Source organism: Hyla sarda, chromosome 8, assembly GCF_029499605.1.
Source record: "Hyla sarda isolate aHylSar1 chromosome 8, aHylSar1.hap1, whole genome shotgun sequence".
Lineage (NCBI taxonomy): Eukaryota > Metazoa > Chordata > Amphibia > Anura > Hylidae > Hyla > Hyla sarda.
In genome coordinates, this window is record NC_079196.1 from 59,267,440 (window position 1) to 59,283,216 (window position 15,777).

Consider the following 15,777-nt stretch of genomic DNA (forward strand, 5'->3'; position numbering starts at 1 on the left):
AGAGAGCACGGTTGCCAGACAGAAAAGAACAACTCAACGTCAGCAGCTGATAAGTATTGGAAGTATTAAGATTTTTTTTAATAGAAGTGATATACAAATCTGTTTAACTTTCTGGAGCCAGTTGATATATTAAAAAAAAAGTTTTTTCCTGGAATACCCCTTTATGCACATTGGACTTTATCTTGTCTGATACTTTAGCTTAGACATAAGCACTGCCTTAGAAGTGTGACAGTGGCTTGTCTTCCTATTGAAATAATCATGCACGTCTATGGCAGCATTGAGAGAAATAGTTGTCGGTCACAGACTTTTTCCTGACAGTTATCTTTTGCTGATATAGTATACATTTCTGCTTTTTGGGTAAATTATGTAACCTCTATATTAGTGATTCTCAAATATGTCGAATTGGATTCTTTTCTTTTATCAGAAACGATCTGATAACTCTGCAAAAGTGCATGGAATTAACACCTCTGCCACTTCCCTGCTGGTGCTGTTTATGACGGCCTGTGTTGTTGACATAGACTGTCATGATGTCTTCTATGGAATCCTTCGAGGGTCTTCTGATGACAAACAGGTTATGATAAGCAGAGCTTTAGTCTAAGGATGGCACCTGCTGGAACTGGTATTCTAAAAGTGCCCTTGTCAAAAGTTATGATCGTTTGTGGTCTCATTGCTGAGGCCCCAACTGATACTTAGATAGGAGAAGTGTTCGCTTGTACATCTCTCTGTGGGAAAACGGGGCTCTCTAGACTGATAATAGAGACTATTTCCTGCAGTTAGCCGGGGAACCGCTTAACCGAGGGCTTTTCCAGGCTCTGTCTAACAATCTGTAGGGGTCTGAACACCCACACCCAAGCTGATCATATTGTATTACATCTCTAGGACATGTCAAAAGTTTTTGTTTGTTTTTTGTGACAGTGAGCGAGAAGTTGTCCAAACTCGCTGTTTTTGGCAGGACCAGCTCACCGTCTAATCTGTGTGAAGATCTCGCAGCTCTTCCCTAAAAGATGTTATGGGAGAGAAGAATCGCGCATGTTGGATTTCAGTTACCCAACAGTTTTGTATTAGGGGAGAGAAGCTGGTAGCGGCTAACCTCCCCTCCTCCCATGCAGAACTCATAAATGTTTGGCTCTGCTGAATGTTCATGTGTATGAAAAGTTTGGTAGAGGTCTCTTTCAGCTAAAAGGAGTACTCCGGGATGTAAAAATTGTGTTTCAGACTGCCGGCGGTAAAAAAAAAAAAGATACATACCTGCCTCTGGTAACCCACTCCGACATCCGCCTCAATCCTCTTCCTGGTTGCCGGTGATTGGAGAGTCATACTGCACTCAGCCAATCACCAGCCGCAGCGCAGACCCGCCTTGGCCGGCAATAGGCTGAGTGGCAGTGTGACGTTTCGTTCCCGGCACCAGAAAGAAGACCAGTTCTGAGGCCAAAAACGTCACACTGCCACTCAGCCTATCACCGGCCGAGACAGGAATTCGCTACGGCCGGTGATTGGCTGAGTGCAGTACAACTCACCGACCACCGGCAACCAGGAAAAGAATCGGAGCGGTGGAGAGAGACCGAAGCGGGTTATCGGAGGCATCGGGGGAGTGGCGGCAGGTATGTATCTCCTTTTTTATTTTTAGTTTTACTGCCGGCAGTCTGAAACACAATTTTTACATCCTGGAGTTCTCCTTTAATGATAGGCTGACAACTTTTGAAGATGTAGGGGCATCTTTAGGGGTTCTTCGTGGTTATACTGATCTATAAAAAGAACCTACAGTGCATGGATAATAATCATAATTATTTCTTTAAACAATGTTTTAACTAGAGTTTCTCTTTAAGAACTAGTACCATACTAGCTTTTGGAATGGGGGCAGAGTGAAGGAAAATGATAACCAACTCTTTGTGCTTTATTTGTTTAATAATTCATTAATGTATTGTATAATAATAATTTTGTATTATTATTATTATTATTATTACTATTATTAATAATAATGAAATATAATTCTTATTATTATTACTACAGTAAGTTGAGGCTTTTTTACACTTCCACTGGACAAAATAACTTTAGTTCATTCCTGTTTATTTCCTGTATAAAAAGCCCAGCCATTAGCTGTTAAACAAGAAAATACGGAGGCACATTGTCCTGTCCTGTCTGCTATGATAAAAGAGAACAAAATGACCCTTATTTTTCTGATTATTTAATTGTTTAACTGGAACCGATAACTTGTCTCTATATCCAGGTCTTGACTTTTTCATCTTGTTCTAGTCACCTGTTTAAGGCACATAAATATCCAGAAATGCTACCATGTAAGACTTTAGTGCTAACACTTCTTTTTTTTTTTTCCCCCCTATACTAGGGCCATGCACTTAGTGACGGACTAGATGAAGTCCAAAAAGCAGAGTTAAAAGCATACATGGAACTTGTTAATAATATGCTTTTGACGGCAGAGGTACGGTATGTTATAATGTTGTAGCACTGGGGATCTGTTTTTTTTCTACAAAAATAAAATGACTTAATATTTCTTTACACCAGTGCTTCCAAATAGTGTGCCTCCAGCTGTTGCACAGCTACAACTCCCAGCATGCCCAGACAGCAGAAGGCAACAGCTGGAGTCACTATTTGGTAATCACTGCTTTAGAGAGTACTAGCTGAGTACCGGGCGTTGCCTGGCTTTTCCTTCCTAATCCCGACCCCCTCCTGTCCCGACCCCCTCCTGTCCCGACCTCCTCCTGTCCCGACCTCAGGTGGGACTGATTTGTGATGAAGATATTGTAAGCTGAAAATAGAAGGGCATGTGGCTTTGTGAGACTGGGCATGATTTGCAAGCCAGACCGATGCACTAAAAGGGTAGATAATAAAAGGGGTGGGGCTTGAAATGTGGGCGTGTCTTTGTGAGATGGGTTGTGGCTTGCAAGCCGGACTGACACATTCACCAGGAGATGCAGAGCGGAGGTTGTGGAGTAAGGTACTGCAAGTCCCATATACTTGCATGGGACTTGAAACAAAAACCCATCTTTTATATAAGGATGTAGGTAAGCGTTATCATGTATTTTTTTTTGACATAGTAATAAGTAATATGTGTACCAGGTATTATTGAAATATCTCCGTACGGAAGTTATATGGGATCATACATTTTCCATTGATTTGCATGGGACTTTAAACTAAATAAAAACCCTAACTTTGACAAATGGGGGTAGTTAAGGATTAAATTAACTATCCTATATTTTAAGTGGACATATAAGTGACATGTGACCAAATATTATCGAAATATCTCCAGCCGTACGGAAGTTATGCAGTAGCATATATTTCCCATAGACTTGTATGGGACTTTAAATAAAAACCCCGACCCTGGCAAATTGGGGGGGGGGGGGTGGTAAGTGTTAAATCACATATCCTATGTTTGTTGTTGACATCTAAATAATGTGTGCCAAGTTTCATGTTCATATCTTTAGCCATTTGGACATAATGCTGGAACATACACACATACAAACATTAGGGGAGATTTATCATTAGGTGTCTATTTTAGAAGCTAGAAGTGCTGGAGCAGCAGTGGGCACCAAACAAAACTCTGCACAATAGTAAAATCATAAAAAAATTTGTTGCGAAAAATATCGACCACATTTTCAGAGAGCTTTGTGCCGCAGTTTACACTGTTCACATCAGTTTTGTAAAAGTGGGCGTGTCCACGTATATATTGTCTGCTTTACATGATATTTTCTAAGGGGTGAGAGTCCAGTTTACATCAAAGATTTCACACCAGCTTTTTGATAGTGTAGAAATCACAGAAATGGTTGTAGTTTTATTGTTTTTGTTTTCTTCTTGTAGAGGACTACGTCAGATTCGGCCGATTGCAATGATAAACAGCGTTTTTTTTAAATGTCAATAAAAGGGTTAACGAGGGCTGTGGGGGAGTTTTTTATTTTGTATTAATTTTTTTTAAATAAAGCATTTTTTTCAATTTGTTGTGTGTTTTTTTTTTTATAACTGAATTTTCAGACTTGGTAGTGGAAGCCGTCTTGTAGACAGAATCCATTACTAAGTCAGAGCTTAGCGTTAGCCCCAAAATCAGTTAGCGCTAATCCCCAATTATTGCTCCCCAGTACCCACCACCACCGGAGTTCCGGGAAGAGCCGGTACCAACAGGACCGGAGCGTCAAAAATGCCGCTCCTAGGCGGTAACAGGCTGGTGTTATTTAGGGGAGGGCCAGTACAAATGGTCCTCGCCCACCATATATATATATATATATATAATCCCAAAATAAAGCAGCACTACTTATCCAGTCCAACCAAAAAATTGGTGCCAGCGTCCCAAAGGACTTGATCAGAGTCCATCCAAGATAAAAACCAGATACAGGCGCAGCACTCCAACAAAATAAGTGATTTAATATCTCATGTCAGCATTACAACGTTTCAGCTCCTCCTGGAGCCTTTTTCAAGCATGCTTGAAAAAGGCTCCAGGAGGAGCTGAAACGTTGTAATGCTGACATGAGATATTAAATCACTTATTTTGTTGGAGTGCTGCGCCTGTATCTGGTTTTTATATATATATATATATATATATATATATATATTTATATATATGTATATGTATATGTATGTGTGTATATATATATATATATATATATATATATATATAATGTGTGTGTGTGTATATATGTATATGTGTGTGTGTATATATATATATGTGTGTGTGTGTATATATATATATATATATATATATATATATATATATATATATATACACATTATTTAAAAAAGTGTGTGGCTCCCCCATTTTTTTTATTTTTTTTAATCATTTTCATTGTTTGTTTGGTTGTTATCTGGCTGATACTGAAAATGTATTTTTTTTTTGTATGTATAAAAACAAACAAACAAAAAAAAATCACGCATATGGTTCCCCCCTATTTTCAGTATCAGCCAGATACCAACCAAGCAGCAACAGCCTGACGTTAACAGAGTAGACGAAGACCATTGTTAAGGGCCCTCCCCAGCCTAAATAACGCCAGCCTGTTCCTGCTTAGGCCCAGGATTGGCATTTTTTTTGATGCTCTGGTCCTGTTGGTACCGGCTCTTGATACCAGGGTAATAATTGGAGGGTAACATTAGCTGATTTTGGGGCTAACGCTAAGCCCCGGCTTAGTAATAGATTCTGTCTATAAGACGGCTTTCACTATTAAGCCTTAAAATTCAATTCTAAAAAAACACAACACGTTGATTTTTTTTTTAGATTTTATTAAAAAAACACTCCCCCACAGCCCACGTTAACCATTTTATTGAAATTTAAAAAATGCTGGTCGTCATTGCAGTCCACCGAATCTGACATAGTCCTCTGCATTCAGGTATCTGAAATGAGAAGAAAAGAAAAACAAGAAATATGGGTTAGTACATTTTTTGCGCTCTCCCCCGGGGAGAGTGCACATAATTCAGGGTGTTCATAAACAGGGAGCCTCCATTTGTTGCTAAACTACAACTCCCATCATGGGGGCTGTAGTTAAGCAACAGTTGGAGTCTCCCTGTTTGGGAACACACTGCCAGAAAGGCTCTGTTCCCATTATACAGGCCTGGACAGTGTAGCTCAATCTGTCCCTGGACTACTACTCCCATCATGGGACAGAGTCTGTCCCACGATTGGAGTAGTTGTAGTACTGCAGCGCTGAGGGATGGCACTTGCACATCCCCCAGCTGCCGAACTTTTAGGACCACTACTCCCATTATGTACAGACTCCGTCCATGATGGGATTTATAGTCCAGGGTCTGAGGTGCCGATTGCAGCAGGTCATTTTCCTGAGACCTGTTGTGATCTGCATTTATTAAGTTAACAAGCAGGCGGCACATGCGGCTACACTTCACTCCCCGCCGGCTCCACGCTCCTGCATACACCCCTCACAATTCATATTCGCCACCGCCAGGAGACGGGAGCGCTGATTGATGAATAACTATTCACCAATCAGAGCTCCCGTTTCCCGGCGGCTATTAGGAATTGTGACCGTGTTTACAGTATTCCCCGCCTGGAGCCGGCGGGCAGCGCAGTGTAGCCGCATGTGCCGCCGGCTTTTTAACTTATGCGGATCACTGCGGGTCTCTGGAGAATGACCTGCTGTGATCTGCTCCTCAGCCCCTGGACTATAACTCCCATCATGGACAGAGTCTGCTCTGCCCGCCGACTCCTGTATACAGCTGTCACATTTCCTAATCCCCGCCCGGGAGACAGGAGCTCTGATTAGTGAATAGCTATTTGCCAATCAGAGCTCCTGTCTCCCAGCGGCGGCAATTATTAATTATGAGCGGTGTATACAGGAGCCGGCTGGCAGCGCAGTGTAGCTGCATGTGCCGCCGGCTTTTACAGTAAATAAATGCGGATTGCAGAGGGTCTCTGGAGATTGACCTGCTGTGATCTGCACCTCAGCCCCTGGACTATAACTCCCATCATGTGCGGGGTCTGTCCATGATGGGAGTAGTAGTCATAAGTGTCCCAAAATAGTCCTGCAGCCTGGGGATGTACAAGAGATGTCTCTCAACGCTACGGTACTACAGCTACTCCCATCATGGGACAGACTCTGTCCCATGATGGGAGTAGTTGTAGTTTAGCAGTGTTGAGGGATGGCTCCTGCATCCCCTGGCTGTCTCGGTAGAACACTTTCCTACGTGTTCTTTTTGATGGTGTATTTTTGCATTAAAAAAACATATTTGCGCAAAAAAATGCGTCTAAACAAAAAACGCACATGATAAATTAGTATCCACTTTAGAATGCACTCCACAATACACAAAAAAAACTTAGTACTTGCTATTTTGCAATGAAAATCACTGCGCAAATTTTTGTCCAAAAAAAAATACACAAGAAAAAGGGGTAAACTCAATGATTTATATATAGGGGTAAACCCATTGAGTTATAGATAGATAGATAGATTTTACCCAAAAACAGTTTATTCCTATTATTGCAATAAGAACATTTGCTTCTTATAAAGACTGCTATGGATAGAAGACCCATCTGCAAGCTATATTGGTGCAGAATGTGTGTATTGTGTTGTCTCCTGTGTAGTCATTCATCTGTTTCTCCATCCATTGTGTATCGATCAATAGTCAATATGCATACTGAGTAATTCTGTATACACCTTTGCGTGTCGCACTGTATATATCGCACTGTAGAATATGTTGTAAGTTTTATTTGTACCATATGTATACTCCTGTATGTACACTTGCTATAATTGTCTCATATCTCCCCCGCTGGCCCTCGGATTAGTATGATTCATAAAACTAACAGTTCCCCCATTCTGAAACTGATAGTCCATGCATGAAGCAATTCCATGTGTTGTCCTAACTCAGTTGGAAATGACTAAACGCTCATCCCTCTACATCTCACTCAACTATCAGGGCTGAGAGGATACACACCGCAGGAGAGCATTAACACAATTCGGTATGATCTGTAATATGTGACTTATGTACTGGGCAAAGCAATTTGTTTTAATTTGCAATAGCTATTATTAATACTATGATGGTTATTTACTGCCATCATATCCCATGTTAATACATTGTGGTAGTAGGTTCAAATTTGCTCATGAATTCTTCCGCCGACTCTATACGGTAGCTGACACCTAAGTGCCGCAAAAATAGTCCTTAAATGTGCAAAACCAGTTCCCTGTGGAAAGCTTATGTATCAAACAAAATAGTGTTAATCTTTTATCTATCCATAATCTGACCTCCATTTGGCTAGTAGACCAATGGTTGTCTACTTCTCCAGAATGTTGATCCAGGATAATGTACTGGTAAAAGCTGTAACCTTTCTTTACTAAATAATAGTTTATTTAGTTTTTGTTATCACCATTTAATACAATTTTTGTTATCCAGTAATGTGGGAGCCAAAGGGCTATGAATGACCCAATGGATGGCACCCTTTGAAGCATCTGTCACATGTACATGTGTTTTTTTTTTTTTTTTTTTTTTTTTTTTAAAACATTATGACTATACTGTGACTATTTCAGGATCTGATCATGGTCCAGTGTTAGGATTTCTGTTTTAGGGTACAGTCACACAGAGCGCATCCGCATCAAATTTCACAATGCGAATGCGGTGATGACAAGAGTGAGCTCCCTGCTATGGTTGGTTAGCTCTGTGTGTCCGCTCGTAGCAGCAGATTTCCCACTGGCATTCACGAGTGGACAGACAGAGCTACCCAGCCACAGTAAGTAGCTTGCTCTTGTCACTGTCGTTTATGCATCCGCATTGTGAAATACGCAGTGGATGTGCTCAGTGTGACTCTACTTTAAATCTATCACAACTTTACAGTCTGAGAGAACAGTAAAACAGTTATTCATGTATCCTGATCATTCTAGTCTCGGGCTAAGCAGTTCCAGGAGATTTAGAGAACAAACAATATCCTGGTGCCGGAACGCGATCAGAGTTACACTTTGAAGAAGGACATCTTTGTATACATGCATATGCAGTGTGTTTTTTATTTTCAGCATCTGATAACTACATAGGGACCTGGCTAACTACTGTACTTTCCAGGCTTTTTTAAATATTGAGGTTTTTCTGTTGCATGTTTGGTCAAGTCCTTTCTAGGTCCCCATTGTTAGACTATGTTCAAATTCTGTTCAATATACTTGGCAAAAAATGTTGCAAGAATTATTATTTCTTTGGTCCGGTAAATGTACAGGCCCCATGCTAGATACTCAACGGCCCTCATTTAAGTCAGTAAGGTCCATTGGTGTCCATCACGGATCTGGCAGTTAGTTATTTTTCCTTTTCATTCTTTTGCTCAAATGATGGAAAAACAACTGAGCCTCTGGACATACCCTTGTGTTGCCAGTGCACCCACTGCAAAGCCACAGCGGTTGTCGTAGAATAAAGTTGGCCATACACATTAGATATTTATCAGGCAAACCTGCTGATTTTTGGTGTGACTGGTTTATCTTCTATGGTGGTCTCCAAGCTCTCCCCTGATGGCAGATGTTGGGGAGATGAGGAGCAGTCATGTTGGATTTCAGCATCCTGATCCTTTTGTTCTTGGGGGGGATATGCTTCCTCCAGAGGTGCCTGGCCACAGCTTTTTTTTTTCCCCCTTCTGCGTATCCAGCACACATGTACACTTTGCCGAGCTGTCAGCCGAACAAGCTATCTTATACTTAGGCCTTGAGCTCTGACATGTTGGAAAGCTTGGATGTCTTTATTGTTGCTTACCAAGCCTCCTCAGAGAATCTCCTCCCAGGTCTTCTGCAGGATTTAGTAGGTGCTCTAGTCTCTGTTGCAGACAGCCTGGACCATTCTTGCAGTCTGTCTGTTAGACTATTTATACCCAATGCTGGATTACCTGGAATTCCAGACCAGTGAGCTCTTGAGTATAGGGTTTTCCCAGTATATGTACACACAGCATAAACAGATTATTGTTCTATTCATCTGGGGATAGACATTCACATATTGGTATATATACTGTGATATACAGTCATGGCCGTAAATGTTGGCACCCCTGAAAATGAAGTATTTCTCACAGAATAGAATTGCAGTAACACATGTTTTGCTATACACATGTTTATTCCCTTTGTGTGTATTGGAACTAAACCAAAAAAGGGCGGAAAAAAGCTAATTGGACATAATGTCACCCCAAACTCCAAAAATAGGCTGGACAAAATTATTGGCACCCTTAACTTAATATTTGGTTGCACACCCTTTGGAAAAAATAACTGAAATCAGTCACTTACTATAACCATCAATAAGCTTCTTACACCTCTCAGCCGGAATGTTGGACCACTCTTCCTTTGCAAACTGCTCCAGGTCTCTCTTATTGGAAGGGCGCCTTTTCATAACAGTAATTTTAAGATCTCTCCACAGGGGTTTAATGGGATTTAGATTTGGACTCATTGCTGGCCACTTCAGAACTATCCAGCGCTTTGTTGCCATCCATTTCTCGGTGTTTTTGACATATGTTTGGAGTCATTGTCCTGCTGAAAGATCCAAGATCTAGGATGCAAACCCAGCTTTCTGACACTGGGCTGTACAGTGCGACCCAAAATCCGTTGGTAATCCTCAGATTATACACATTCAAGGCACCCAGTGCCAGAGACAGCAAAACAACCCCAAAACATTATTAAACCTCCACCATATTTCACTGTAGGTACTGTGTTCTTTTCTTTGTAGGCCTCATTCCATTTTCGGTAATCAGTAGAATGATGTGCTTTACCAAAAAGCTCTATCTTGGTCTCTTCTGTTCACAAGACATTTTCCCAAAAGGATTTTGGCAAAATGTAGTCTTGCTTTTTTATGTCTCTGTGTCAGCAGTGGGGTCCTCCTGGGTCTCCTGCCATAGCGTTTCATTTCATTTAAATGTCAACCGATAGTTCGCGCTGACACTGATGCTCCCTGAGCCTGCAGGACAGCTTGAATATCTTTGGAACTTGTTTGGGGCTGCTTAGCCACCATCCGGACTATCCTGCATTGACATCTTTCACGAATTTATCTCTTCCATCCATGCCCAGGGAGATTAGCTACAGTGCCATGGGTGGCAAACTTCTTGATAATGTTGCGCACTGTGGACAAAGGCAAATTTAGATCTCTGGAGATGGACTTGTAACCTTAGAGGTGTACTCCGGTAGAAAACATTATTTATTTATTTATTTATTTATTTTTATCAACTGGTGCCAGAAAGTTAAACAGATCTGTAAATGACTTCTATTAAAAAAAATCTTTACCCTTCCAGTACTTTTTAGCAGCTGTATGCTACAGAGGAAATTCTTTTCTTTTTGAATTTCTTTTTTGTCATGTCCACAGTGCTCTCTGCTGACACCTCTGTCCGTGTCAGGAACTGTCCAGAGCAGGAGAGGTTTGCAATGGGGATTTTCTCCTGCTCTGGACAGTTCCTGATATCAGGTGTCAGCAGAGAGCACTGTGGACAAGACAAAAAAGAAATTCAAAAAGAAAAGAATTTCCTCTGTAGCATATAGCTGCTAAAAAGTACTGTAAGGGTAAAGATTTTTTTAATGGAAGTCATTTACAAATCTGTTTAACTTTCTGGCACCAGCTGATTTAACCCCTTAAGGACCAGGCCATTTTACACCTTAAGGACCGGAGCGTTTTTTGCAATTCTGACCACTGTCACTTTAAACATTAATAACTCTGGAATGCTTTTAGTTATCATTCTGATTCTGAGATTGTTTTTTCATGACATATTCTACTTTAACTTAGTGGTAAAATTTTATGGTAACTTGCATCCTTTCTTGGTGAAAAATCCCAAAATTTGATGAAAAAAATGAAAATTTTGCATTTTTCTAACTTTGAAGCTCTCTGCTTGTAAGGAAAATGGATATTCAAAATAAAACATTTTTGAGTTCACATATACAATATGTCTACTTTATGTTTGCATCATAAAATTAATAAGTTTTTACTTTTGGAAGACACCAGAGGGCTTCAAAGTTCAGCAGCAATTTGGAAATTTTTCACAAAATTTTCAAACTCTCTATTTTTCATGGACCAGTTCAGGTTTGAAGTGGATTTGAAGGGTCTTCATATTAGAAATACCCCATAAATGACCCCATTATAAAAACTACACCCCCCAAAGTATTCAAAATGACATTCAATAAGTGTATTAACCCTTTAGGTGTTTCACAGGAATAGCAGAAAAGTGAAGGAGAAAATTCACAATCTTCATTTTTTACACTCATGTTCTTGTAGACCCAATTTTTGAATTTTTGCAATTGGTAGAAAGGAGAAAATTTTTACTTGTATTTGAAACCCAATTTCTCTCGAGTAAGCACGTATCTCATATGTCTATGTTAATTGTTCGTCGGGCGCAGTAGAGGGCTCAGAAGGGAAGGAGCGACAAATGGTTTTTGGGGGGCATGTCACCTTTAGGAAGCCCCTATGGTGCCAGGACAGCAAAAAAAAACACATGGCATACCATTTTGGAAACTAGACCCCTCAGGGAACGTAACAAGGGGTAAAGTGAACCTTAATACCCCACAGGTGATTAACGAATTTTGCATATGTAAAAAAAAAAAAAAAAAATGTTTTACCTAAAATGCTTGGTTTCCCAAAAATTTTACATTTTTAAAAATGATAATAGCAGAAAATACCCCCCAAAATTTGAAGCTCAATTTCTCCCGATTCAGGGGGTGAAAAGTGCTCTGCTGGCGCACTACAGGTCTCCGAAGAGAAGGAGTCACATTTGGCTTTTTGAAAGCAAATTTTACTCTGGGGGCATGCTTCATTTAGGAAGCTCCTATGGTGCCAGAACCACAAAAAAAACCCACATGGCATACCATTTTGGAAACTAGACCCCTCGGGGAACGTAAAAAGGGGTAAAGTGAACCTTAATACCCTACAGGTGTTTCACGACTTTTGCATATGTAAAAAAAAAAATTTTTTTTTACCTAAAATCCTTGGTTTCCCAAAATTTTTACATTTTTAAAAAGGGTAATAGCACAAAATGCCCCCCAAAATTTGTAACACAATTTCTCCTGAGTACGGCAATACCCCATATGTGGCCCTAAACTGTTGCCTTGAAATACGACAGGGCTCCAAAGTGAGAGCGCCATGCGCATTTGAGGCCTAAATTAGGGACTTGCATAGGGGTGGACATAGGGGTATTCTACACCAGTGATTCCCAAAGAGGGTGCCTCCAGCTGTTGTAAAAGTTCCAGCATGCCTGGACAGTCAGTGGCTGTCTGGTAATACTGGGAGTAGTTGTTTTGCAACAGCTGGAGGCTCCGTTTTGGAAACAGTAGTGTACCAGACATTTTTCATTTTTATTGGGGAGGGGGGCTGTGTAGGGGAATGTGTATATGTAGTGTTTTTTACTTTTTATTTTATTTTATTTTGTGTTAGTGTAGTGTTTTTAGGGTACAGTCACACGGGCGGGGGGTTCACAGTAGTTTCTCGCTGGCAGTTTGAGCTGCGGCAGAAAATTTGCCGCAGCTCAAACTTGCAGTCGGATACTTACTGTAATTCGCCCATGTGAGTGTACCCTGTGGGGGAACATCCAGCTGTTGCAAAACTACAACTCCCAGCATGTAGGGTCTATAAGTGCATGCTGGGAGTTGTAGTTTTGCAACAGCTGGAGGCACACTGGTTGTGAAACACAGAGTTTGGCAACAAACTCAGTGTTTTGCAACCAGTGTGCCTTCAGCTGTTGCAAAAGCTACAACCCCCAGCATGTACGGACAGCGGAAGGGCATGCTGGGTGTTGTAGTTATGCAACAGCGGGAGGCATACTACTTTGGCTGGGGATGCTGGGGATTGTAGTTATGCAACAGCTGGAGACACACTGGTTTGCTACTTAACTCAGTGTGCCTTCAGCTGTTGCAAAACTACAACTCTCAGCAGTCACCGACAGCCAACGGGCATGCTGGGAGTTGTAGTTATGCAACCACCAGATGCACCACTACAACTCCCAGCATGCACTTTAGCTGTTTGTGCAAGCTGGGAGTTGTAGTTACACAACAGCTGAAGGTACACTTTTCCATAGAAAGAATGTGCCTCCAGCTGTTGCAAAACCATAAGTCCCAGCATGCCCATAAGGGGATGCTGGGATTTGTGGTGGTCTGCCTCCTCCTGTTGCATAACTAAAGCTCCCAGCATGCCCTTTTTGCATGCTGGTAGCTGTTGCTAAGCAACAGCAGGAGGCTGTCACTCACCTCCTGCTGCTGCTGATCGACGCTGCAGGTCAGTCCCGCCGTCGTCGCTCCTGGGGCCCCAATCCCAACATTAACGCCGGGGATCGGGGTCCCCAGCACCCGGGGTCGTCTTCCCGCACCCGCTCACGTCCTCCGGAAAAGAGGCGGATCGGGTGCAGGAGTGACACCCGCAGCAGGCGCCCTGATTGGTCGGCCGCGAATCCGGCCGACTAATCAGGGCGATCGTGAGGTGTCACCAGTGCCACCTCACCCCTGCAGGCTCTGGCTGTTCGGGGCCGTCTCTGACGGCCCCGATCAGCCAGTAATTCCGGATCACTGGAGACCCGATTGACCCGGAATCGCCGCAGATCGCTGGACTGAATTGTCCAGCGATCTGCGGCCATCGCCGACATGGGGGGGCATAATGACCCCCCTGGGCGATATGCCGTGATGCCTGCTGAACGATTTCAGCAGGCATCGGGCACCGGCTCCCCTCCGGCTAGCGGCGGGGGGCTGGGAATGGACAGGACGTACTCCTACGTCCTCGGTCCTTAAGGACTCGGAAACGGGGGCGTAGGAGTATGTCCATTGTCCTTAAGGGGTTAAAAAAATAATATATATATATATATATATATATATATATATATATATATATATATATATATATATATATATAATATAAAATAATATAATATATATTTTCCACCGGAGTATCCCTTTAAGATTGTTGATATTTTTCAACAATTTTGGTTCCACGCCCAGGGAGATTAGCTACAGTGCCATGGGTTGCAAACTTCTTGATAATGTTGCGCAGTGTGGACAAAGGCAAATCTAGATCTCTGGAGATGGACTTGTAACCTTGAGATTGTTGATATTTTTCCACAATTTTGGTTCTCAAGTCCTCAGACAGTTCTCTCCTCCTCTTTCTGCTGTCCATGCTTAGTGTGGCACACACAGACACACAATGCAAAGACTAAGTGAACTTCTCTCCTTTTTCCCTGCTTTCAGGTGTGATTTTTATATTGCCCACACCTGTTACTTGCCCCAGGTGAGTTTAAAGGAGCATCACATGCTTGAAACAATCTTAATTATCCACAATTTTGAAAGGGTGCCAATAATTTTGTCCAGCCCATTTTTGGAGTTTGGTGTGACATTATGTCCATATTGCTTTTTTTTTTTCCCTTCCTTTTTTGGTTTAGTTCCAATACACACAAAGGGAATAAACATGTGTATAGCAAAACATGTGTTACTGCAATCCTTTTCTGTGAGAAATACTTCATTTTCTAGAAAAATTTCAGGGGTGCCAACATTTACGGCCACGACTGTATAAGAAAGTGAGTACAGATCTTCTTGAGGCTGAGTAAACACACATGTATTATGTATGTGCAGTGGTTCCTTTAATTGGTTAGTATTTAGAAGACAAAGAAGGAAAGAAAAACCTTTACGTGTAACTGCAGATGCCCCCACTTGGTTTGGTTCTTTATACATTATCTTTTTTTGATATCATTTATTTTCTTGCAGTTGTATATTCAGTGGTGTGATGAAGCTACGCTAGAGGAGGTGAGTGACTCTGAAGCATTTATCTTGGTTAAATTTTAATGAGAAAACCCTTTTGCTCACAATTGTCGGTCCCTTCTCATAAATGAAACATTGAGGTTTTATACCATTAGTTGATACAATGTATTTTGTTTTTTTCTCGCTGGCACATACATTTTGCAATACATCTGGCAAATGTTAATATAGCTGTTAGCTATTTTCTTTGTATTTATAAGAAGTAATGTTTAAAGAGAAAGCTCTCCCGCTGCAGGGCATTGCATTTCTACAGGAAAATATTTGCTTTTGAAAACTACAGCCCGTGCCTCGGCCTTTGTTGGTTTTCTCTCCGTACAGATTACGCAGCCGCGGTATAGCTCGCCGTACTCTTGGCCTCTCAACAATATTTTAGTTCTTCAAAAGAAATGGGAAATTAAGAGAAAAATGAAAGCTATTGGCTGGGGTGGGAAGAACCTGGAACAGGTCAGTATATGGCTGTACATTTTAGGGGACAGACGTTTTATTTGTTTATACTGCTTTTATTTTTCTAAGAAAAAAAAAAATTACCTAAAATGATGTGATTCCACTTTACTTCATCACTTTGATTTATTAGATTCCATATAAACACCTGCTGATCTAGAATAGCAGCGCTCAT

General features: G+C 41.4%; 1 protein-coding gene across 1 annotated transcript in view; it reads left to right on the plus strand.

Moving 5' to 3' along the window:
* The window catches only part of MTX2 (metaxin 2), an 82,235-nt gene that overhangs the window by 54,022 nt on the left and 12,436 nt on the right, over positions 1-15,777 (plus strand). Inside the window, exons 6-8 of the mRNA XM_056533210.1 lie at positions 2,345-2,437; positions 15,111-15,149; positions 15,480-15,605. Coding sequence (XP_056389185.1) covers positions 2,345-2,437; positions 15,111-15,149; positions 15,480-15,605 — 258 coding nt within the window. The remainder of the gene's footprint in view (positions 1-2,344; positions 2,438-15,110; positions 15,150-15,479; positions 15,606-15,777) is intronic.